The following is a 26821-nucleotide window of genomic DNA, read 5'->3' on the forward strand; positions in this document are numbered from 1 at the left end:
GATCACTTAACCACTCGCGCCGGATCTCCTCAGCCATGTGCGAGGGATGATCATTATTTAAAGGTTTAATATTTGAGGGGGGTGGGGTGGGGGTGTTGATTTAAAACATTAATTGTACAGTTTTTAAAGTAGTTTACATAAACCAACCAACCATTAGTTTATGTCTAACGATTTTTCCGATATGGAGTAATATCGTTCATTAATATTCATTTACACTCAAATATTTAATTAAATATATACAAGTAGGACAAACCTTTATAACATAAAACTAAAACAGTTCTTGTATATACGGCTATATTAACTCAAACACGTTCATATGCATGCAAGTGTAAGTCGCGGTGTGCGAATCTTGTGTATTAAATAACCGCTTACCGCTAGGTAATGCAGCCGTGGCTGATCTCCTCGGCCGTGGGCGAAGGATAGATTACGTAAAGGTACAACGCACAGAAACGCACAGCTCAGAACCAAGGAAGATTTGAAAAGTTTGCAGTATAATGACCTTACTCTATCAAATAGAAGTTCTTTATTTTAAACTAAAAACCCACAATTGATCTATGTCTATTATTGCTTTAGAGAATGACATTGCTTTCATTAATTAAATGAACTACATGTATTTCTTACTTGACATCCAATCGTTTAATCCACAAAAGATTTTGTGTAATCAAAACTAAAACAATTCTTGAGTTCGCGGCTAAATAAATTCATATATGAGAGACGCAACTCTCGTGTATTAGATAACCACTGACCGCTAGGTAGTCCAGCCGCGACCACGGTGACCGACTTTCTCGGCCGCGGGCGAGGGAGAGCTTACGTAATGGTACACACACAGCTCTGATTCAAGGTAGATTTTGAATGCATGATGTTTATATTAAAAAGGTAATGCATATATTTTTTCATTCCATATTTTGTGTTTTACTAGAAAAAAAAGAGAATGTTTTGTTTTCCAATTCCCGTTTTTAAGGATTGTGCACTATAAGAACTTAACAACGACTTAAACTCCTAAAAAAAAGCATGTATTCTAAAAAAAAAAAATTCTTATGAATTAATGCCTCCTGTATAAACCAGCATACTTTCTGCGGTAACTTCATGCCAGTTGTACGCACAAAGTCTTTCGTTAAACAGGTACATGCTAACATGTAAAGCTTTTTACACTCATACTACACAAACCACTTACAAAATAACATTGAAACGACCTTCATGAGATCCCAACAAACAACTTTTCCAGCGACAGCCATGTCAAAATCCTAACCGTTTTTGAGTTATTAAGCAAAATGTTTTAGGGGCCATTGGCCCTTAATTTAAGGGGCCAGCCCCTTTTTATTGGTGTCAAATGAAAGCCCTTGTTATTTTGCACAACTTTTATTCTACATGTCTTTACAAAAATTTTTTCGTTCAAAAGATATAAAGGAAAACATGTCTAAATTTTTGCACTTTTTTGAATCCTGTTTTTTGACCCCCTACCTTTTCCTAAATAAAAAACGTAATCTAAAAACATAAACAGATGTGCACAACTACAATGTCTCTGTTATTCAAATTCGTTGGATTCCCATTCCCTGCTATCATAGTCTCGCAGCCTTTGTCTGGAAACAAAAGGCCCTAAAAAAATTTAAAAGGGGAATAACTCTTTAACGGAAAGGGAATTCTACATTTTATGAATTGCTTAAGATATTGTTTTGTAAAGTACATTAGCCCTGAAAATTTGAGCAAAAACCGTTTAGAAATGAGCAAGATATGAAGCCTCAAAGTTCGCGTCTAGGAAACAAAAAAAAAAAAAGAAAAATAAGAATAATCTTAATTTTTTTCCCGCACAATAATAGAAAGGTCTTCCGTTGGAAACGGAAGACCTTAAATATGTAAAAAAGATTGCCAAAACACTTCAATCATATCAGTAGTTTTGAATTTCATTTAAATTAATGCCCTATAGGGTCACTTCATCAATTTAGTTGACTAATAAATTTAAACAACTTCTAAACATAGTTAAATTCTTTATTAATAATGATATTATTTATTTCCTTATATTAGGCGAGAGAAATTAAATTTTTAGTTTTACGGATCCGCCGACCCAATTTTTCCGATTTTGTAAAAAAAAAATAATGAAAAAAAATTCGTATCTTCGGAAATTTTTCCGGAATTTTCAAGTTTGACCGATCTTAGTTTTAAAATTACTTTATTTGATTTGAAATCTGCAAAACGTTTGACAAAGGGAGCTTTTAAAATCAAGTGTAAGCGTCTCTATAACATGGAGTATTTAAGATGGAGGTCAGCCATGCATGGTTTGGCTTAAAAGTTTTTATGAAAAGCAAAGAAAATGTTATCCTGAACAAGTTTTAAGGTTAATACCAATGATCTTGAAACAAACACAAAGTACACAGTGGATAGTGGACAAATTAAACTTAATATCATAAGTTCAAGCAAATAATATGTAATTTTGATTAATAAAAGTTTGCCCACTTTTTTTTTTTTTTTTTATTTTCCCTCCTCCGACCCAAATTTTTTACAACAAAATCCGTAAAACTAAAAATTAAATTTCTCTCGCCTAATGATAGAAATTTTTGGTTTACATAAAACAGTTTTAAAATAACCCAAAACCACCATTATCAATTTTCCTTAAACACATGCTCCATCTAAACCATGGCTCAGATAATGGCCCCCTTGGGACAAATGAATTCAGTCACACTTGTCTTTGATGACAAAATTTTGCATTGTCAGTTGATAGAATACTTATAAAAAAAACAAGAGATGTTTTTGAAACACGTATGCCCCCCTCCCTTGGAAACATCCACAAAGAAAATGAACGTAAACTTCAAATAACTGGAATTTTTGTAAGTTCAAGGGCCATAACTCTGTCGAAAATTACTCGATCGAACCCAAAATCAAACTTGACCTAGATATTATCATGATAAACCTGTATACCAAATTTCATTTCAATATGTTCATCCTCTGCGTAGAAAATGAGTAGAAACTGCAAAAAACTAGAATTTTCCTTGGTCCAAGGGCCATAACATTGTCGAAAATTGCTCGATCATACCCAATATCGAACTTGGCCTAGATATTATTATGATAAACCTGTATACCAAATTTCATTTCAATATGTTCATCCTCTGCGAAGAAAATGAACGGAAACTGTTGGTGGACCAACCGACAGCAGCAAAGCAATATTGCCCTCCCTTCTTCGAAGGGGGGCATTATAAATTCAGTTAAGAAATAAAGACAATAAACCTCCATCTGGATGTATTAATATAAATATATTTTAGAGTGTTTTAATACTATTAATTAATTAATAAAATCTGTAAGGATGACCTCCCTTACTTTTCAGCATCAGTGTACACTATATAGAATAAGAAAAATGAAGATTGTCATAAAATCATTAAATCTTGTCTGATCTTAAAAAATTGCAGGTGCACATCTTCAGATGGTGTTCAACATATGTACAAATTTTCAGACTGTTCCATGCAGTAATAAAAAAATTCTATAGGGGGGACAAAGTTGCATCTACAGACAGACGGACAGGGTGAAACCAATATACCCCCCTAAACTTTGTTTGCGGGGGTATAATTGTGTCAAAAATGAAACTCTATGCAAGAAAATTGATCCTATAGGACTATGATTTTCTTTAATGAGCTTGTTAAACTTGGATAAACTCCCAAAACATTATCATAATTAGCATACTCAGGGTTGTCTCCAAGACCCGGGAGGCGGGGAATTTCCCCGCCTAAAGTGACGTGATTACCCGGCTATCATTGCATTTCAAACACAATCTATAGCTATAAGGTAGACCTCCAGATCCCCTTCTACTTTTTTATTTCTCCCTTCTACTTCAATTTTTAAAGACAACCCTGATACTAAGTAAAAATATGAATAAAAGGAGAATTTAATATTACAAACAATTTTAAAAGTTGCCATACACTAAAATCATATCAATAATTTTTAAATTTCATTAACATTAATGCCTTATAGGATCACTTCATCAATAAACTTGACTAACAAATTAAAACAGCTTCTAAAAATAGTAAAAATCTTTATAAATAATGATATTTTATATTTCCTTATAATGATAGAAATTTTTGGTTTATATGAAACAGTATTAAAATAACCCACAAACCACTGCCCCTTTTACAAATTATTAATTTTCCCTAAACACATGCTCAATCTAAACCATGGCTCAGATAATGGCCCCCTTGGGACAAATTAATTCAGCCACTCTTGTCTTTGATGTTCATATTTGCTCCTATGAATTTATCATTGACAAACAAAAAGTTTGCATTGTCAGTTGAAAGAAAACTTATAAAACATAAATTCAGTTAAGAAATAAAGACAATAAACCTCCATCTGGATATATCTATAATAATATATCAAAGAGTTTTTACTATATTAGTTAATTAATAGAATCTGTATGGATTACCTCCCTTACTTTTCAACATCAGTGTATCATATATAGGAAAATGAAAATTGTCATAAAATCTTGTTTGATCTTTATAAAATTACAGGTGCACTTAACATATGTACAAATTTTCAGACTGTTCCATGCAGTAGTAAAAAATTCTAAAGGGAGGGGGGGATAATATAACTTATTAGGTTTGTTACTGGCTGTTTACAGAAATTTGTGGTGTCGGTAAAGTCCATAGAAGGCGAGGTGGAGTCGAGCCTTCTATGGATTTTACCGACACCACAAATTTCTGTAAACAGTCAGTTACAAATCTAATAAGTGTTTTGTTTTGTCGACAACAATTAAATTCATAGCTTAATTCTATTATTTTTTACCTTACTCGTCAGTCGTTTGTGCTAACATGGATGCTATTGTAGAATCATAATATTACGTCATGGGCAAAGGGGGGTCACTCTAAATATTTTGGGGCTTAAAAATTAAAGGCATGGTTGAACGTTTAGGTAAAAAATCTGCTCAAATAAAGTCACGTCCGCCATGTTGCCGTGTAAATTTTGATGCTTGCCGTGTAAAGAAATTTATAAGGCAACCATGTGACGCGATTCATCCAATGACGTCGCGACATTCTAGTCCGAGGCAAAACAAAATTGGACAGGGTGAATCCAATATACCCCTAGGCCTCTAAACTTTGTCTGTGGGGGTATAAAGATGAACATATCTCATACGATAGAACTACATTGAATGTGACATCAGGGAGATGAGATATACCTAATATACTTGGATGTAATTAAAATATCTAAAAGATATATGTAATTATTATACCTCTGTTGATATTTTCTATGTAAAATAACTACAGATAAAAATGCTATTTTATCTAACTGTGATTTAGTTTCCATGCTATCTACCCATGGTGAATAGTCATCAAAACTTTTCACCAGCGGCATTTTATTTCCCTCAGTTTTAAACTCAGAACACCTCTGACATTATCCGATCGCTACATTAAATTTAAAGTCCGATAACTCTAATTTGTTTATCATCAAGAAATTCTGCATAGCCGAAGTTTTCTTCGGTATAATAAAATACCTATTCGGACGTAAGCAATTTTATTGTCCCCCAAGACAGCAACTATTTTGCAAGGCGAAGCCAAGGTAAATAGTTGTTGACGAGGGGACAATAAACTTGCTATCGTCCTCATAGCCAGTCAATAGGTATATAATATCTAAGTGTTATATAATAATCGATTTGTAGATATGATCTATAGTTCGCCAGAATATCTTTTTCTGGCAGCAAATACATCTTTTTAGAATGCTTTGCTCGGCATCATTATATATGGCACTAAATTTTTATCCTGAATATTCGTTTAAAATATTTAAAAAAGAAATCAAGGTACATTTATAAACATCATTTATGAAGACAGTTTATTAAATCAGAAACAACAAGAATAGAATTCCTGGGTCCCCCGCCGGTCAAGCAGTATACTAGTATTGAGTCTATCGACCAAGGCTGATTTTCGAACTTGACCAAGGTATTAGTGGTATAAACATTTGGTATAAATTTAATGAAAATCCGTCAAAGTTTGAAGGCATGAGAGCGCTTACAAGGTCAATTTTTGGATAAAACGGAGTCATTATTGTGGTCAAAGTCCCATAACTCCAACAAAAAGTATCGACCAATGCTGATTTTCGAACTTGACCAAGGTATTAGTGGTATAAACATTTGGTATAAATTTAATGAAAATCCGGCAAAGTTTGTAGGCATGAGAGCGCTTACAAGGTCAATTTTTTGATAAAACAGAGTCATTATTGTGGTCATAGTCCCATAACTCCAACAAAAAGTATCGACCAATGCTGATTTTCGAACTTGACCAAGGTATTAGTGGTATAAACATTTGGAATAAATTTAATGAAAATCCGTCAAAATTTGTAGGCATGAGAGCGCTTACAAGGTCAATTTTTGGATAAAACGGAGTCACTATTGTGGTCAAAGTTCGATAACTCCAACAAAAAGTATCGACCAATGCTGATTTTCGAACTTGACCAAGATAATAGTGGTATAAACATTTGGTATAAATTTAATGAAAATCCGTCAAAATTTGTAGGCATGAGAGCGCTTACAAAAAAGTGTGACGGACGGATGCACGGACACACAGACCCACGGACCCACAGACACACGGACCCACGGACACACGGACGGACGCCCGGCATTTCTATGTCCCCGCACCGGGTTGCGGCGGGGGACAATAAAAGGACACTTGTCACCTAACATAAAACACCCCAATTACATACTGGTATGTGGAGAAGTTGATTACTTTTCTAAGCGGTATAAGCAAGATTCACTGTTTAACGATCCCCAATCCTTAGCAATGTTCATAACTCTAAATTATTCGGAATTCTTTTTATTCGTACTTTAAAACTGCCTTTTATAAAGACAAAGAGCTAGAGCCACGAAGCATCAAAAAATGCCCTATCATTAAAAATTACCATGTTTTGGTAAAATATAGGGTAGGATCTTAGCTTTGCATAACTCTTTTTCTTTTTTCGATATCTATCATACTTTTTTATAAACGGAGTTTACAATATGGCATTGTTTTGATGAAAAATGTAGAACAGACGTCATTTTTGTTAAGTAACGTCATGAAATGATAAAACTACGTATGACTTGAATCTAATAAAATAAACAAAAAAATAAAATAAAATTATCATGTAGACATAATTAATTTATGAAAATAAATTTATTGATGAAAATAGCATGAAAAGCTTATTTACAATATAGTTTAAAACATATTACAGGGACCAGTGCTGAAGGTCAATATAACGGCGGTACATTTATACATGTCAGTGTCTTAAAAGTTCTTTTTTCTGCAATCTGAAACTGCATGTCATTGAAGTAATGCTGATGATGCGCAATGTATAACTGAGGATTAATCATTGAATTCTACCAATGTAATCACAAATTATTAAAAATAAATATATAAATATGTCAGAGATACGGTAATTGAATTTAATAGAGATATATGTAATCTCGAATTTTGATGCATTACTGTAACAGTCTGTGTACATTATTCTACATGATTATTTTACTTGTTTCAAGGCTTCGATATTTTCACCCAATCATGGCGCTTTACAGCAGTTAGATGCCACGGTTCAGTTCTTTGAAATGTTTTATTTTCCCAGTTTCCCGTGGGCTCACCGTGCGTTCATGTGCGCTCTCCGCTCCGCTCCGTTCCCACTCATCGTGCACAAATCGCCCACCGTGCGTTCACAAAGATTTCGCCTTGCATGCGTCAGATAATATTATATAAAGGCTTATAACAACACAAACATGTAGTTTATTGTTATTATTTCCTGATTACCAATGAAACACAATGTAACAATACCGGCCGGGGCTCTCCGAATAAATCGTTCATCTTGCGTTCACATAGAGTACATATATCGTTCAACGTTCACTTTGCGCTCTGCGTTCGCTCTCAGTTCACCGTTCATAAGCGCTATCCAAATTCGGCTCAGCGTGCACTTGCCGTCGTTTAGAGCGCAATCACTGTGCGCTCACCGTTCACGAACTGTTCAAGTGAAAAATAAAACCTTTTAGCGACTGTGTTTATGTAATGGATGTACTAGTATGCCGAAAGCAGTTCTGTATGAAATAATATAAAACAGTTTCGAGGCCCGTTATAGGGCCGAGAACAGTGATATTTTTTCATACAGAAGTGTTTGAGGCATTTATAGCCATTGAATATCATTGTTGATTCCTGAGACAGCCTGATTTTAAAGAATAACAGTGTTGTAACCACTGATAATGGTCTGATATCAAGAAGCTCTCTAATATATCGGACTGTCACAAGTAAAATTTTTGACTGCTGGAACAAAGGAATGACATTCCAGCAGTGTTTTAATTTTTATTAATTAAATGAAAAAAGAATATCGATTTCTTTAAAAATATTCTTATGAGTTAATTATTCCTTATAAATGCCATAATGTCTATTCATTTACATTTCATTTTTTCTAGTGTTATACATGTCCTTTGAGAATTGTTACAAGTGGTTAGCTATCCGTAAATGTCTTGAGAATTAAGATCATATTTCAGAGAGAGAGAGAGAGAATGTGGGTTTACTATTTCGGAGCGAAGATAGGTTAAAATGAACATTTTTATTTAAACATCATGCAGTAGCACATAAATAATGTTGTAAAATTGTCTTGAAAAGTCGAATTCATAGCAAGCATGTAGAATTTGTGTTATCATACATGTATTATCATATCTATAGATTTGTAGTGAATCTGATTTATTTCTATAGTCCATACAAGAAAAACTTTAATTAGATTTAATACGCATAAAATAATCAAAGATGATTTCAATCGAGAATTTTATAGGCAAAAGTAAGTGACCGATGTACACACATTTAGGGTGATTTTTTATTTTATTGGACAAATTATGAACAAAGACATCGCAATTAGGATTAGACTTCTATATAGAGCACATGCTGATAATGTATTCTAAGCTGTTTATACCAAAAGCCGTCTTCATCGAAGGACACAATCGATCTTTTAAGAAAGGAGTGTAACTGCATGTAACGGTTCACCGGAAATACATTGACCACGCGACGAATCAACACTGATCAACAGGTGGCTGATAAAGAAAAGACGTATGCATTTGCAACAAATTTTTATGCAAGGGACGATGGCTTAATATTCAATTACAGCTGTACTTAGGAATTAAATAATCAAGTTTTTTGACGGAATAAGTTAAGTTTATCATATATGTACATGTTTTCATGTGATGTCGACTGTCTTTCTCCCGCGTTATTCAGGAGCACGTACTTGTGTGAAAAAAATCGCTTGCATCTTTCCTTTCGTTTAATGCATTTCACCGTTTGACAAAAAACCCACAACTAGCTACGTATACATGCTATCGCTTATTCTACATAAAGGTATAGGAATATATATTTACTTACGTACGTACAATGTTAACTTCGCCAATTAATTTTTTTTCTGTTTATAGCAATGTTCATGTATCTCATATTCTACTGCAATTGAATAATACCGTGGTACATAGAAATAATGCTTTTTAAAAATGCATACTTTACTGGTCAATTCTATTGGCAAAATACTGAAAGAACTCAAGATTCCATGTACAGATTCAACTGACGTCGCAAACGTCAAACTATGACGTCATTGATGATGCACGATGTAAGCATGAATACACAGTATAAAATTACTAGATAAAACATGTTAAAGTTCAGTTTATATACATTTCTTCCACAAATATTTAATAAAATGATGATTTTGTAAATAATCACAAATAATTCTTTATCATTATTAATTAAATTCTGCTATTTCAATAAAAAGGAAGCAAATAATTACCCTAAAATAGAGTGGTCAGTGTTATTTTCTGATATCAAAATTTTCAAAATTTGTAAAATACACATTGGCCACACTTGAGTACCTCTACGAAATTTTGCAGGCGGAAGCATTTATGCAATATCTCTCAGTTTTAAAAGTTTCAAAGAGGTACTCAAGTGTGGCCACATTCAAATTTGGGAAATACTGCAGTAAAATCTACAATTTTCAGCTATTTTTAACGATCATAGTATGTTTGATGATGCGCATTCGCTAAACGGTGGGGCCGAAGTGAAAAAAATTCATATGCATAGAAGCAGAATATTGTGCCCTACATTATAAATAATTACAATTTGTATTGTTTCAAACTTGAGTTTTGTGAAAATTTTAAGGCACATTTTGATGCTTCGTGGCTCTAGCTCTTTAATAAGTGTTGTAGTATCAATTTTACGATATGTTCGTCAAAAAACTGCTTGGCTTATAATGGTTCCACAGAGACCTACTATATAATTTAAAAGGTAAAAGGGTTCGAGCCACTGATGCAGAATTTTTTTTTTCTAATTTGATCTTGTTTTATTCCATCATATCCAACATGGCCAAAATTGCAATATCTTTGTAAAATGCATGGATACCATCAGAAAAAGTCTACTTTGAGCCCTGATGTCTATTTTTTGTTGTTGTGAATAATTACCTGTTGCATTTCATAAATTTATAAAACTAGCAAAAATTAACAGAATGCAAAAAATACTCATCAATATAAACATATCGATTTTCTTCCGTTTGTGATTTTAAAAAATGATGAACCTATAAATACATGCGGACGTAACCTTGATCTAGGGTACAACTTGCAATCACGTTTCTGGCCTACATTTTCTGTTATTGCTATCAATATTTCCTACTTTAGACCAAATATAACATTTTGGGCACAGACTCAAATAAACATTTTTCCTGTAAACAAAATTTGAAGAGGAAAGAGGAATAAACTCTACTTTTAAATATTTTGATATCTATTTCCAAACTTTTGGTCTCAAAACCAATATTTTTCATAACCTATATTTAAGACTGTTGAGCTCACCTTGCAGTGTCCATACGCTCCTCTCAGGAAGTGAATGGTTCCTCTGGGCAGGGAGTGAAGGCAGCTCCACTCTAGTGGCATGTTCCCAGTCTGCATGTGACAAACACAGGTTTCCAGAAACTCAGACAGATCCACCAAACTCTAAAACAAAAGACACAGAAAGGTTACACAAACTTAGACAGATCCACAAAGGTTACACAAACTTAGACAGATCTACAAACTCTGAAACAAAAGACACAGAAAGGTTACACAAACTTAGACAGATCCACAAACTCTGAAACAAAAGACACAGAAAGGTTACACAAACTTAGACAGATCCACCAAACTCTGAAACAAGACACAGAGAGGTTACACAAACTCAGACAGATCCACAAACTCTAAAACAAGACACAGAGAGGTTACACAAACTCAGACAGATCCACAAACTCTAAAACAAGACACAGAGAGGTTACACAAACTCAGACAGATCCACCAAACTCTAAAACAAGACACAGAGAGGTTACACAAACTTAGACAGATCCACAAACTCTGAAACAAGACACAGAATGGTTACACAAACTCAGACAGATCCACCAAACTCTAAAACAAGACACAGAGAGGTTACACAAACTTAGACAGATCCACAAAGGTTACACAAACTTAGACAGATCTACAAACTCTGAAACAAAAGACACAGAAAGGTTACACAAACTTAGACAGATCCACAAACTCTGAAACAAAAGACACAGAAAGGTTACACAAACTTAGACAGATCCACAAACTCTGAAACAAGACACAGAGAGGTTACACAAACTCAGACAGATCCACCAAACTCTGAAACAAGACACAGAATGGTTACACAAACTTAGACAGATCCACAAACTCTGAAACAAGACACAGAATGGTTACACAAACTTAGACAGATCCATCAAACTCTAAAACAAGACACAGAGAGGTTACACAAACTTAGACAGATCCACAAACTCTAAAACAAGACACAGAATGGTTACACAAACTTAGACAGATCCACAAACTCTAAAACAAGACACAGAATGGTTACACAAACTTAGACAGATCCACCAAACTCTAAAACAAGACACAGAGAGGTTACACAAACTTAGACAGATCCACAAACTCTGAAACAAGACACAGAATGGTTACACAAACTTAGACAGATCCACCAAACTCTGAAACAAGACACAGAGAGGTTGCACAAACTCTGACTGATCCACAAACTCTGAAACAAGACACAGAATGGTTACACAAACTTAGACAGATCCACCAAACTCTGCAACAAGACACAGAGAGGTTGCACAAACTCTGACTGATCCACCAAACTCTGAAACAAGACACAGAAAGGTTACACAAACTCAGACAGATCCACCAAACTCTGAAACAAGACACAGAGAGGTTACACAAACTCAGACAGATCCATCAAAATCTTAAACAAGACACAGAGAGGTTACACAAACTTAGACAGATCCATCAAACTCTAAAACAAGACACAGAGAGGTTACACAAACTCAGACAGATCCACCAAACTCTGAAACAAGACACAGAGAGGTTACACAAACTCTGACTGATCCACCAAACTCTGAAACAAGACACAGAAAGGTTACAAAAACTTAGACAGATCCATCAAACTCTGAAACAAGACACACAGAGGTTACACAAACTTAGACAGATCCATCAAACTCTAAAACAAGACACAGAGGTTACACAAACTCTAAAAGATGACACAGAAAGATTACACAAACTCTAAAACAAAACACAGAAAGATTACAAAAACTTAGACAGATCCTCCAAACTCTGAAACAAGACACAGAGAGGTTACACAAACTCAGACAGATCCATCAAACTCTAAAACAAGACACAGAGAGGTTACAGATTGTGAAAGAAAAGATTTATAAAATTATACTTGAATTTATTGTTTATTTTGATCTGAAATATGTCACAATATGGAGGTGTCCCATACCACCTAAGTCATAATTAAAATTATTATACTTTCATGTTAAATACTGAAATCTGATTGGTTTAGACGCAGTTGGTAATCTGTTCTATTACCCTCAGTGTTAACAACACACTTGGCATCAGGTAACACAACGAATTGTTACATGCGTGTAAATTATGCGCGTACCGTTCGCCGTAGTGTTCACCTCATTTCTATATGAAAGCAGTAAAATTTCCTTAAAAAATAAGACATTCAGTATAATAAAACATATAGTGCCTGTTTAGGAGGGTAACTGTTGAATTTGACACCCCTCGAAAACCGTTGTCAACCTCCACTTCGCGTCGGTTGATAATGGTTTTCTCGGGGTGACAATTTCAACAGTTACCCTCCCAAACAGGCACTATTTATATTAGAGCACATTTAGATATCTTAAGGCTCGACACTAACAATTGTCCACTTGTCTAGTACCAGTTAAAATGAAATACGGACAAGTTAATATTGCTGGCCACTTGTCCGACTGTACAAGTGTACTTTTATGTAAAGAAGTCTCCAAAATTAAAAAAAAGAAGGTATAGGTACATCCCGAGTTCGAATCTTGCAGAGGCTTTTGTTGTTACTTACTGGAATAATTATTTTAGATATTCAATTTTTATTCCCAAACTGCAAATTTTTCGCTTATTTGACATTTGTACAGTTTATTTATCATTGTATCTTTCATTATCAAAAAATTTCCTGTTAATTTGAGTGACTTTTTCCAGGTGTGTTATTCCACCTTAAGCTTGGCTATAAACAAGGAGGCATCAGGTCATTCTATATCAGGTCATTACACAGTCATTTTAATAAAACCCATACAAAACGGTAAATATTTAATTAACACATAGTATGTGAAACATTTAATAAAATTGGAGATAATACTAAATAAAAAAGAATATTTGTTTATCACGACATTACACGAAATATCATGTCATTACACAGTGTGGAATCAATAAATGTCTCATAAAACAATTTCTGAACAATAAATATACTGATAAAATAATAAGTTTGAAGTGTAGAAATATCACAAATGAATCAATTACAAAAGAAAATGTTGATGAGAAACATAAAATTATTCAATTTTGCAAAATATATCTCATCAGGTTGATCAGGACATTACACACATCAGGTGACTACATATTACCCTCAGTGATAGCAATTTACTTGGCAACGGGTAAGACAACAAATTGTTACATGAACATAAATCATGCGCATACGGTTTACCATAGAATTCACGTCATTCGTATATAAAAGCAGTGAAGTTTTCTTTATAATTAAGACATTCAGTATAATAAAATAAATAGTGCCTGTTTGGGAAGGAAAGAGTTAAAATTGACACCCCTCAAAAACCATTGTCAACCAACGTGAAGCAGAGGTTGACAATAGTTTTCGAGGGGTGTCAATTTAAACTCTTACCCTCCCAAACAGGCACTATTTATATAATACTATTATTAATTAAGGAGGCTTGATGGTCAACAAACTTAACCAACAGATCTGCCTTAAACTTCAACATATGATACTTTTTGCCATAAACAAACATTTAGTAAAGAATTTTTTTTAGAAAAGTTAACTTTGAAATTTGACCTTTTTTTCTATCCTTATACAGAGCTCTTCTTCATTTGGAGGTAAATATAACCTAATAAAGGCCACGACCATCCAGCCCTCTTAAAGAAGCTTAAATTTTCTTTAAAAATGCAAATGCAGGATTTCCTTTATAACTCACATTCTCTGACAGGTTTACTATAATTTAAAACAAGCTAATTCAGAGAATGTGTGTCCTCCCCTTAAGTGAAAAAGAAAAGGGTGTGAGACCAGAAAAATAGTTTTCTTTAAACATATAGTCTGTTTATTGTGTTCCATAATTGTAAACTCGTATATAAAGCTGGAGATGTATTTACTCAATTTTTTATTTGGATCTTTTGAAGTGTAAATTAAGGTTTTACCTATTAGAAGTATGCTATGATTTATGTTTGTATATTTTCGAGTGCTGAGTTTGTCTTCATTTAGACTATCTTTTACACATACACAAACCCACATATAACTCAATTTGTCTATCATAAACTGATGATTTTACGCATACATTATGATGTAACTTGACTACATGAGCTCGAGAAATTTAACAACAAATAGAACCATGAAAATAATAACTTGACCAAATCAGGTCTGGATGCCGTATGGTATAAGCTCCCCCTGACTTCGTCTCGGTGAGCTAAAAACTAACAAGGGATGTTCTAAATGTCTATTTTTCTACAGACAATATAGTGATATTCAGACAATAGTGTATGTTATATGCAGACTGTGTAAATAACGATAGACTTTCTTTGAACTTATCGTGCAGAAACGAAAGTGTAATTACACACAAAGAGAATGTAGAAATTTATTATCATGATTGACCTTTTGACCTCAAAATAAATGGGGGTCTTCTTAATGTGCAACAATTAACTGTGAGATGATATATCACAGTAAAATTATGCTATCGTTCGATCCACGAAAACTTCACACTATACTATGGTTAAGCATTCTTGATCCAAAAAAATGTTTTTCGTCCCATTTGGTTTTAAAATCATATTTCAAATATGGCTTTCTTAGTTGAAAAACATGGTGCATACATCTAATTTTGTCTTCTGGTCACAAGATATTAATGTGCAAAATTAAAGTTAAAAGGTCTGTAATCTCACCCCATTAATAGAAATTTTTGCTTTCAATTGGAAAATTCATTACATCTCATTTGAGACAATATATTACTGAACTGTTGAGAGTGCAGAAATCACAAGATATATGATACATCAAGAGTATCACAATATGTATCGTATCATATTTTCTGTATCAAGGTACATATCTTATCGTAAGACCAGTGTATCATTGAAATTTAGGGTCTTCTCTATGCCACAGGGTGTTAAGATAATAAAGTTCATACAGAGATTTTTAAGATATCATCTAGAAACAATTGTTTTACACACATACAGAATGACAGACAGATGGACAGACTCAAATTAATATTCCCCCCTCTCAGGGAAAGCTGGAGACAACAAGACACAGCAAGTTTAAACAAAACCGGACAGCTTTGCTAACAGAAACTAATTAAAGTTGTTAAGCATGCTTCAAAAATTCAAATTTCACTCTAAAACATGACTTGTATAGCTATGATATTAAATTACTTGAAGACATAATGGACAGAAAAAAAGTCAGCCTGAGAACAACAACTTTATTTCCCAGCTTGAGAGTTTGTATATATTTAAGAGGTGGGGGGGGGGGGGGGTCTCAACTTTAACATCAAATATGCCTTAAAGTTTTAAACATTTTGCTATAAAATGTCATTCAGTAATAAAAAAAAAAACCCAATTATTTCAGCTTTAGAATTTAAACAATTTTGTAAATCTCTATGTACAGAGCTCATCTAAAAGAGGTATTCCCTAAAATCCTTAACATCCAATCATCAAATATCAACCTTAGGGTTAATGCATATGCAATAACTTAATTAGCCTCTAACAAATCAGAGACAATAAAATAGACACAATGCAATCAGAAATAAAAATTTCCACACCCAAAATAGCATATAAATGTCCACAGATATGTTCATGTAGTTTACTTCCACAATGGAGCCCTTTCTCCAAAGAACGTACCGGTAAGTAAATATTATTAATTTTGATTTGTTACAATACTGTGTAATAATACAAGATAGATGGAATTTTTAAGCTGTCTTCATAGTTTTACATGTACATGTTTATAATACCTCTGTAAATATTTTCTATGTAAAATTAAATTGAATTTACAAGCTATTCTATCTAACTGTGAAATAGTTTCTGTGCTATCAGCCCATGGTGAATACCGTAATGTCGCGTGTATAACACGCACTTTTTTTTCAGCCAAAATTTGATCAAAAGTGGGGGGTGCGTGTTATACATAGGACCAAAATTGTACCCCATTTTTTCAAACCGTGATTCTTGATACCACGGGAGTAGTGACTGCCGATTTAGCGTGTTATGCAAATTGAATGAGTGTATACTAAATTTACTGCATCAGAAATACCTTATTCTTAATTCCCCCCCCCCCCCATGTATTGAAATATTTATCCTCTTTTAACACTATTTCTTGCATCTAACAAGTTTAAATATCGCCAGTGTATTCGCCATTACGTAAGCAGCCACCTGTTGACTTGGCGCGTGGTCAATGTTTGTTTAACAATTTCCGGTGTCAGAAGCATGCACCTCTCTCGTGTCGGACTTCACAGGGTGTTTTCAAGTGCACGTAGATAAGCAATTATTCTGATTTTATTAAACTTAATTACTTTGTGTCCCGTTATGCAGTTAAACGTTATTGCTTTAAATTACATAGACACTGCTAAAATTACATCGATCATTTGTACGACTTGATAATGACGATATACGACATACGTACGTTTCTTCACAATGTTTATTTAAACAACAATCATAGGGTTTGACTATAATTAATCAATTAAATCATTTCTGATTTATGTCTGCAAACATTATAACTTTTAAGCACTAAGCTCGGTTGCCGTTCTTCTCTACGTATGATGATCTTCTACTTCTCCGATGTTGTAAAAAACTCTTTACGAAGTGTCAAATGATATTTGATACCGTCCATGTAAATCGTGCCGTCCTTTTTAATTAAAAGTATAAGAACTTTGACTCTAATATCGCTTAGGCCATGTTCCGATCACAAAATTACAGTAATTACGCTTGGGTTAAAAAATCATCATTAAACATCGATAGTTATTTGGGAAAATGGCGGCCGTCGATTTTCATCGTCTGTGCTATGTTCCGATCTCAAAATTAAAGAAATTGCGCATGGATTATAAAATTACTATGAAACATCGATAGTTTGGGGGGAAATGGCGGCCGTTGATTTCGCCATTTTTTGGGTGCGTGTTATACATAGGACCTGCTGTTTTTTCGCCATTTTTTGGTCAACTTTGGGGGTGCGTATTATACACGAGTGCGTATTATACACGAGACATTACGGTAGTCATCAAGAATATCGTGAATAGTCATCAAGACTATTCACAGGCGGCATTTGTTTCCTTAATTTTTAAACTCGGAACACCTGTGATGTGATCTGAGTCTACACTGAATTCAAGTTCGCGATAAATCTAAATTGTTTATTACCAAGAAAATCTGCATCGCCAACAAATAAATATTTATTTGTTTAATAAAATACCTATTTACTGACTATTTGGTGGTTAACATTAGTTTATTGTCCCCCTCGACAATATTTTTTTTTAACTTTGCCTTGTAAAATAGTTGCTGTGTCAGGGGACAATAAACTTGCTATTGTCCTCATAGCCACTGTGTAAAGGTATATGATATATCCCAGTAGACCAGATGTACGCTTCCCTTAGTGGTCTATCAACTCCCAGCGTTTTTTTCAATCCATTAACACCCCCCCCCCCCCCATCGTTTTCAAAAAAAATAATTATAAGTTACAGTACATAAGCCCTGAAGAAAACACTTAGGTGCACCTATTGTAATAAGGTAGTTCTTAGGTTTGCCTACATCACGATAGGAATCAACGTTGAAAGTTGACTGTCTTGGCAAAATCATCAATTTTTAAACAAGAGAAAATCTGTCCATGTGACAGCAAACTAGGTTGTCTTATGTGTGAACAGCTTCCATAACCATTTGTCAACCCTGATGATGAACACTACCTATCCAGAGAAGCTGGGTCTCTATATGCGATATTTTTGCCAAAAAATGACTAAGTTTAACAATCGGTATTCTTTTCAATAATTATCAGAAATCAAAATTCTTGCAATATGCAAACCTCCGATATACATGTATGTCCAATTGATCTGAATAAGAACAACTTCCTATCTTGAAAACTGTAGAGGGAGTTCCTTTGGTAAACCTGGTTAAAATTACCAATAAAATAACCTTTAACACTAGACTTTGACCCGTGCGTGCACAGGTTGACATTGCATATGATATCGGACAATTAACAAATAGACACATCAACACACTGTATTGTTAACATTTACATAACCAAGCTTTAAGCCTACAATAATGCTATTCATTTCACTACACTCTGCTTAGTTAGAATAATTTAACTGTGTCTCAGGACAGGCCTTCACCACAGTTTAAATACCTCCAATGTACCTGTAATGTAGCAGAAAATTGCAGAATCCCTCTAAAATGATTTTGGAGAAAATTAATGAAGTTGCATAGAAAATATCAATCAAATTATTCATAACAAACCATTTAGAGGCTGTAAATACTTTCATTTTTAAATTAATTCATATTATTGAAGATTCCTTCACTGTTTCACCAACGTTTTTTACTCCCTTCGAATGTACACACCATGTTGACATTTGGAACTCTTGGGATTTTTCATAGTATATGCACTTTGTTAGAGTTATCTCCCATATTTTCTACAATGAACAGAATATATAGCAAATTTCCAATGAAAATTTACACATTTTTGCATAATCCTCTCTGAGATCCATTCAAATGTGATATTGGGGACACATAAACTAAAGAGCCTAACATGATTTAGCCTAAATGTAATGCGCATGCGCAAGATTGTAAAATCCAGATGATTTGTGGAATTTTTCTAGGAAATTTTGTTTTAATATTAACTAGCTAAGCTTGATTGCAAACAATTAAGCTGGCTCTTCCAATTCTTGCTAAAAAAAAATAAAAAGTTGCAAATCTTTTAATATTGTTCCAAATCTACTTGATGCATTTACTGCTTCAATGACTTAATATGAGTGACTCAGGTGACCTAAAAACTAAAAACAAGTTGGTACTGTAATGTCGCGTGTATAACACGTTTTTTTTCAGCCAAAATTTGATCAAAAGTGGGGGTGCGGGTTCACTGTACAAAGGACTAAAATTTTACCCCATTTTTTAAAACCGTGATTCTGGATACCATGGGAGTAGTTACTGTCGATATATATAGTGTATTATGCAAGTTGTATGAGTGTATACTAAATTTACTGCATCAGAAATACCTTATTTATAGTTTTATTTCCATGTATTGAAATATTTATCCTCTTTCAACACTATTTCTTGCATCATCGCCAGTGTATTCAGCATTACGTAAACAGCTACCTGTTGACTTGGCGCGTGGTCAATGTTTGTTTAACAATTTCCAGTGTCAGAAGCATGCACCTGTCTTGGGTCGGACTTCACAGGGTGTTTTCAAGTGCAGTACGATTAGCAATTATTCTGATTTTATTAAACTATATAACTTCATTTCCAGTTACGTAGTCAAACGTTATTGCTTTACATAGACACTGATGTAGACACCGATAAAATACATCGATCATTTGTACGACTTGATAATGATGATATATGACATACATACGTTTCTTTAACAACAATCAAAGGGTTTGACTATTAATAATCAATTAATTCAATAAAATCATTTCCTTTGATGTTGTTTTGGTTTATATCTGCAAACATTATTACTTTTAAGCACTAAGTTGGGCTGCTGTTCTTCTCTACGTATGAAGATCTTCAACTTCTACGATGTTGTATAAGAAACTCTTAACGAAGTGTCAAATGATATTTGATACCGCCCATGTAAATCATTCCGTCCTTTTTAAGTAAAATTGTAAGAACTTTGACTCTAATATCGCTTGGGCCATGGTCGATCAGGAATGGGTTATAAAATTATCATTAAACATCAATAGTTATTTGGAAAAATGGCGGCCCTCAATTTTCATCATCTGTACTATTTTCCGATCACAAAATTATAGAAATTACGCATGGATTATAAAATTATTATGAAACATTGATAGTTTGGAGGGAAATGGCAGCTGTTGATTTCGCCATTTTTTGGGATGCGTGTTATAAATAGGACCTGCCGTTTTTTCGCCAATTTTTGGTCATCTTTGGGGATGTGTATTATACACGAGTGGGTATTATACACAAAACATTATGGTATTCTTCAAGTACGAAAGATGTTTAAAATATATAAAACAAAAGACTGTCACAGTACTCTTCTGATTTATCAGTATTAAAGACCAAGAATTTGAGTCTATTATTTTCATATAGTAGTATAGATACAAAACTCTGAAGGCAGTTTATTATTTTTTTTCATGTAATTATCAAAATTTCGACATGTAAAATATTGTTCTTAAAAATGTCATTATGTTTGATCTGTCAGTTTTCACCATATATTAAATACTCGTAAATTTTTGCATAGTATACAAAGGGTTTACATAGTGCAGAATAAAATGCTGAAATATAGCATGGTAAATGTTCATTAGATAAATCGTAAGATCACCGTTACCTGGTATCAGACTCTCCACCCCAAAATCTTTAGCCATAAGAACAGTAGCACTATCATTACTATGCGCTATCATTACTATCCTATGCTGCAAAATGATTTAGTTAAAAAGAAAGAAAACAAAAAATTTTTTGCGTTATCTCTGACATGAAGAGGCACAAATGGCATGTGGATTTTAAACAAATTCGTGTATTCATAATCAGATGAGGATATAAAGAGCACATCTCAAATGGTTTTAAGATTGTTATTAATTGGAAGTTTTGTAATATTCTATTTGTCAATGATAACATAATAGATACCAATAATTGAAGCTAAAATTGACCTACAACATCAGATAAAACATTCGTTTCTAAATGTATATTTGACGTGTATAATATTTATGAGAAAATAGTTTTTTAACAAGTTGACTTGGATTTAAAGTAGGTCCTATTCATTTTCAGGTATTTATATGGATGGCATTTGGCTATACTTGATTTAGTGGAAGCTGCATTCCACCAAAAGCGCTAAATAGAAAACACAGCTAAATGTAATACATTTACAGTAACAAACATCAATATCACTGTTCCTTTTCTTCATCTGAAATCTTACTTTAATTAGCTAGCTGGAAACAACAGTTTAATTTTTACTTAAAAACTTTTTTTCAATATTTCCCTTTTGATTGTGATAGATGTGAGGGAATTCAGCACATGTCTGAGTCAGTGTTTGTGGGACTGTGTAAGATGGTTGGAACCTCACAACAGGTGGCCCTCAGGAGGGAGACAAGTGACATCATGGAGATGGTGGCGAGACGAATGATACATGATAATTGGGGCATTAGGATGGTGAGTGGAAGTCACAGAGAAGGCTTCAGATTGGTGGAATCAGATGTGGACTCTATGTACTGGCCAAACAATCACCGAGTGATCATGGACATGTCCCAGTCTGAGTCTTACAACACAGCCAATACAACCTTGATTCTCTCTGACAGTACTGAGAGTCCACCAGGATTCACTCTACTTCAGTTACTGACACCAACAACAAACAGATATGTCCGATCAGCATGTGTCACCATGAATGACAAAGTTTATATATCTAGTTCTTTATGGAGACAGTTAACTTGTTCTTTTATAATTCCTAATGCTACTATACATGGACCATGTGGTAGTGGTGTATATCGTAGGACAGAATATGACGATGCCGTCTGTTTTGTTTGTGACTTTTGGCCTCCATCTGCCTTTTCATGGATAGACAGATGTCACACATGGCCTGATCCTGAAGTTGTCAATGACATTGTCAGAAATGAATGCCATTTTGTAGCAATAGGACACCCATTAGGACCCCATGAGCATAGAGAATGGAGAGTGTCTTTTTCTAAGGCAGAATATAAACTTGTTTCTTCAATGAACCACAGCCAGTTTTTGACATATGGATTGTTAAAAGTTTTTTTAAAAGAAGTAATGAATCAACAATCAGAAGAAACCAATGAACTGCTGTGTTCCTATCACATGAAGACAACAGTTTTCTGGGCGATTCAACAAAACACACTACCTCACTGGTGTCCACAAAATCTGCTGGCCGGTTTCTGGGTCTGCTTTAAACTCCTCCTTAGATGGGTGTATGAGGGAGTTTGTCCAAACTTTTTCATCCCACAAAACAACCTGTTTCTGACAAAGGTCCATGGATCAGCACAAAACAGATTGTTCCTACAGTTACATGAATTGTACAAGAAAGGTCTGGCCTGTCTGTTACAGAGTTCCTCTATCAGGATCATCATTGATACCCTGTACAATCCTAGACTTTCTATTTGTACAGATGAAAGCATAATGAGGCGTGAAGTTGATTATGATGTAGAACTTGTAAATCAGTCCTCATTTGGCATGCTTCCAAAAGATCTATGTGATCTTATCAAAATCATACACATAATAGAACAGTTGCTGGAGTCACCCCTGACACACTATCAAGTTGTTACATTACACACACTTACAGCTTCTTTATTTCAGTGTATTGCATTTCAATTACACAACATGTACACTAACATAGGTTCCAACAAACAGATGTATATTGCAGACAAAATGTCCTGTCACATGTTGAAATTAGCAGCCAAGTTTGGGTGTGTATCTGACATGTTGTACATTGCCATGTATTATTACAAGACACTCAGATATAGGGAAGCTTTATCTGTTATAGAGATGACAAAGGTCAAGTTAGCACAGCCATATCTGATGTATGAGGGACATGTAGACACAGAGAGGTATACTGAGGCTGTAGGGGGACAGTCCTGGTCTACAAAGAGACAGGCTATGGCAGATGATATAGAACTTAACAACAAAATCTGTTATATCAGTGAACTAATACCAGAACAACAATCTGATGTACAGAACAGATGGCCTGCATTAGATATCCCAGTGTTTGTAATGTTACACTTCCTAGAGTTCTTGTGTTACAGACACATTGATACAACATTATCACAAGCAGCTCTAGATGAGCTACAGGTCCTAGTCCACCATGATCAGGGACTGTATGTAGATGTCAATAAAAGAGACATCTCCTGGGAGATCCTGGGGATCTGTCAACAGATCACAGGGAACCTCCAGGCTGCTCTATACTCATACCAACAGTCACTCACACAGGATCCACACAACGAAATACAAACTGCTACACACAAGAGAATACATGATATAGTAGGAACAACTTCACACCAGTAAATAAATCAGAATTGGAATATCAGTCATTACCGATTCTGTCTCAATATATTTGATTACAAGAATTGACTTATATGAGGTTGAAATGCATTAAGTAATGAATAGCAACATTAGTCAATAATAATAGGTTGAAATAAATATTGAATTATTTCAACTTGTCTCTAGTTTACATGGATACAATATACTGTGCCACAACTATGACTAAGCTCATAGGAACCAGAATGGGTCACATTCAGACTGATAGCCAGTCAGGGGCAAGACTGAAATCCATTACATTGAAAAACGATGATTTCTAATCATAAAACTTATTTTAAGTAATGACTAAAAATCATCATTTCAAAAGTCATACTATTTGGAATTTATTTTTAAAATTTTGAGCGACCTCTGAAATTAAAATAACTATTTCATCATTTTTTAATAAATTGAAAAGTTTTGGTGCACTTAATCATTCCGTTTGATTTACGCGGCTCAATAATTTATTTTGGTTTCAATTGTGGGTCAAGATGTTTCTCTACACATGGGACCATTGCAGGATAGTGTACTTCATCTCATTACTGAAGTAAATGGTTAGAAGAATTAACTTGGGAATGGAATAATGATAAAACAAGTCATATTTACGATAATAATAAAGATATGTACATTGTACATTAAGTAATTAATAGGAATGACAATAATCAGTTATTTTTCAACCTGATGGATTTCAGTCACACCCCTGACTGACAGACAGACCACAGATAGATGGACAGTAGATCTTCAATCAGTCATATTGTCAATTAATCTGATTCATTGGACTAAAATGTGGAGTTATTAAATTTCCTAGGCCCCCCTCACCCACTGAACTGTATATCACATTATTTATTAACATACAAGTACATAAAAAAAATTATATCTTCCCTTGCCAAAAATTCCCTTGCCACTCCACTACCCACAGAACTCCTATCAAGGGGAGAAGAGTAAACTGACAATTCTTGGAAAGGGAAGATGACAAAATTGTGTCCTCATGAACCTTTGAATTTATGAAAATTTGCCGCAAACAAATATGATTCCACATTACACTCTCCAAGTAATTTTCTGCATCACATTTGCAATAACAGAATGTTTGATCATGGTGTGAGCGCTATGAATTTTAGATGACCTATATTCTGAGGCTTATGGTATAAGCCAAGTTTATGTTGGAAAGAGGTATTATATCAGATCTTACATATTCACCATCCCCATTTAAAAATATATCTGATTGGCAGCTTTTTTAAAGTGTAGATTCAGCTACAAGCAGTGCGCTAATTATGGGACTATACAAGGAACATAAGCTATAATTAGCACCTGTAGGCGGTCAGTGATGAGAGGGAGGCTGGATTTCCTGTCTCCTTTCTGTGTGTGCAGCTGTATGTCTTCTAGGGTCAGGTCAAACAGGCCACACACCTGTAATATAAGATCATAGTGAATACACAGGTAACAAATCTTTATACATACACATACTCTAGGGTCAGGTCAAACAGGCCACACACCTGTAATATAAGATCATGGTGAATACACAGGTTACAAATCTATCTACACACACATACTCTAGGGTCAGGTCAAACAGGCCACACACCTGTAATATAAGATCATAGTGAATACACAGGTAACAAATCTATAAAGATGTACTTACAAATAGTCATATTCTTTGAACAATTAAGAGGAAACTTAATCTATAGACTAAAGGTTATTGGGAAAATCTAATCAATTACGTTTGAATTAATTTAAAGACCCAACTGAATTTGCTCTGGCTTGTGACCCTGTCACTTTAATGGATAAAAAATATGAAATTTGTGGGGTTTTCATCAATAGAAAATATGCATAAAATGAAATGAAATACATCAAACAATACTAATTTACTTATCATATGACAATGTTCATTGCCAAAATCTTACTGGTTGAAAGAAAACTTAGTATAACAATCAGAAAGTAACACCCAATGAAAACACAACCTACAAACTATGTATTCACATTACTGTGGAATACTGGCATGACTGCAGTCACATTAACACGCTTATCAAAATATATCTCACTTGGCAAAAAAATTTGCATTTTTTAAAAGTTACATAAATTGAAGTAAGGTACTTCAGGATAAAATACATTTACCAGCTGAAGGAGAAAATAGAACAAAATTGGGCTCATCTTTTTGCAGTATGATTAAACTTTGTTTTAATGTATTAATTTTTTTGTCATAAATAACCAGTTCCATCTCGATCGGTTTTTATTTTGTAGCTCCTCATCTTTAATTTATTTATGTTCAGCCATTAATTAATAGCCAATAAATTTCATAACACTAAGGCCACCCCTAACCCATCATTTGGTTCAAATGCTAACGCCACCTATCAGGGGGTTTCCTCAAACAATCAAAATCACCAATTAATTATTTCAAAAAATAACAAACTCAGTTATCCAATCAACTTTACCCTTAAGTTTGTTGTATTGAATTATCGTCACTTTTGAAATTACAACAAAGCTGCGTCGTACAATTTTATTTTCTACAAAGTGTGTTTTTATTGCATTTGTAATTATAATAACTGCATTGTTGTGACTTATACTTGTGTGTCTGTGTTATTTAATTTGTGTGTGATGCTATATTGCAGTTTACTGGATTTTTATGCTATCTGTGTCATATCTATGACTAATGTGTATGCTCAATAAATCATGGTCATTTGCCAAAACTAGTCTCCTGTTTCTTTGTTGATGAGAGAGAGAGAGAGAGAGAGAGAGAGAGAGAGAGAGAGAGAGAAATCAAAGTACATGCACATTGATTTTTTTGTCCATTAACTGGAGAGAGAGAAAGAGATAGAGACATATCAAAGAACATGCAAAAACAGAAATTAATTTTGTTTGTATATTAACTAGGGGCTGTATTTCTCATCAACCTAGTTTGCCATTTATAGCCCCTTTCACAATTGGCACATAAACACCTGCGATTTATCTTTAAATATGATCTTTTATAATTGTGCATCGCTCTTGAGTACCCATGATGTTGTAAAACGTTCGAACTAATGTTCCTGCATTGCATTGCAATAATTTGGATCGCATTCGTTCGCGTCTGTAAAGGGTGCCTGTCCACTATTTTGAGGAGACTTGATGCGACCACAAAAACGCATGCAACAA

The 26821-nt window shown here is 34.1% G+C and overlaps 1 protein-coding gene and 1 pseudogene across 4 annotated transcripts in view; one reads left to right on the top strand and one right to left on the bottom strand.

Annotated features, from left to right (window-relative positions):
• The window catches only part of LOC128193006 (uncharacterized protein C1orf112-like), a 73514-nt gene that overhangs the window by 39859 nt on the left and 6834 nt on the right, over positions 1 to 26821 (bottom strand). For all 4 annotated transcript variants that reach the window (XM_052866166.1, XM_052866167.1, XM_052866164.1 and 1 more), the window contains exons 5-6: positions 25007 to 25105; positions 10793 to 10933 (exon numbers count right to left, since the gene is read on the bottom strand). In XM_052866166.1, coding sequence (XP_052722126.1) covers positions 10793 to 10933; positions 25007 to 25105 — 240 coding nt within the window. The remainder of the gene's footprint in view (positions 1 to 10792; positions 10934 to 25006; positions 25106 to 26821) is intronic.
• LOC128193008 (uncharacterized) lies at positions 16093 to 25000 on the top strand (annotated as a pseudogene).

The sequence above is a fragment of the Crassostrea angulata genome, chromosome 7 (genome assembly GCF_025612915.1).
Source record: "Crassostrea angulata isolate pt1a10 chromosome 7, ASM2561291v2, whole genome shotgun sequence".
In the NCBI taxonomy this organism is placed as follows: Eukaryota; Metazoa; Mollusca; class Bivalvia; order Ostreida; family Ostreidae; genus Magallana; species Magallana angulata.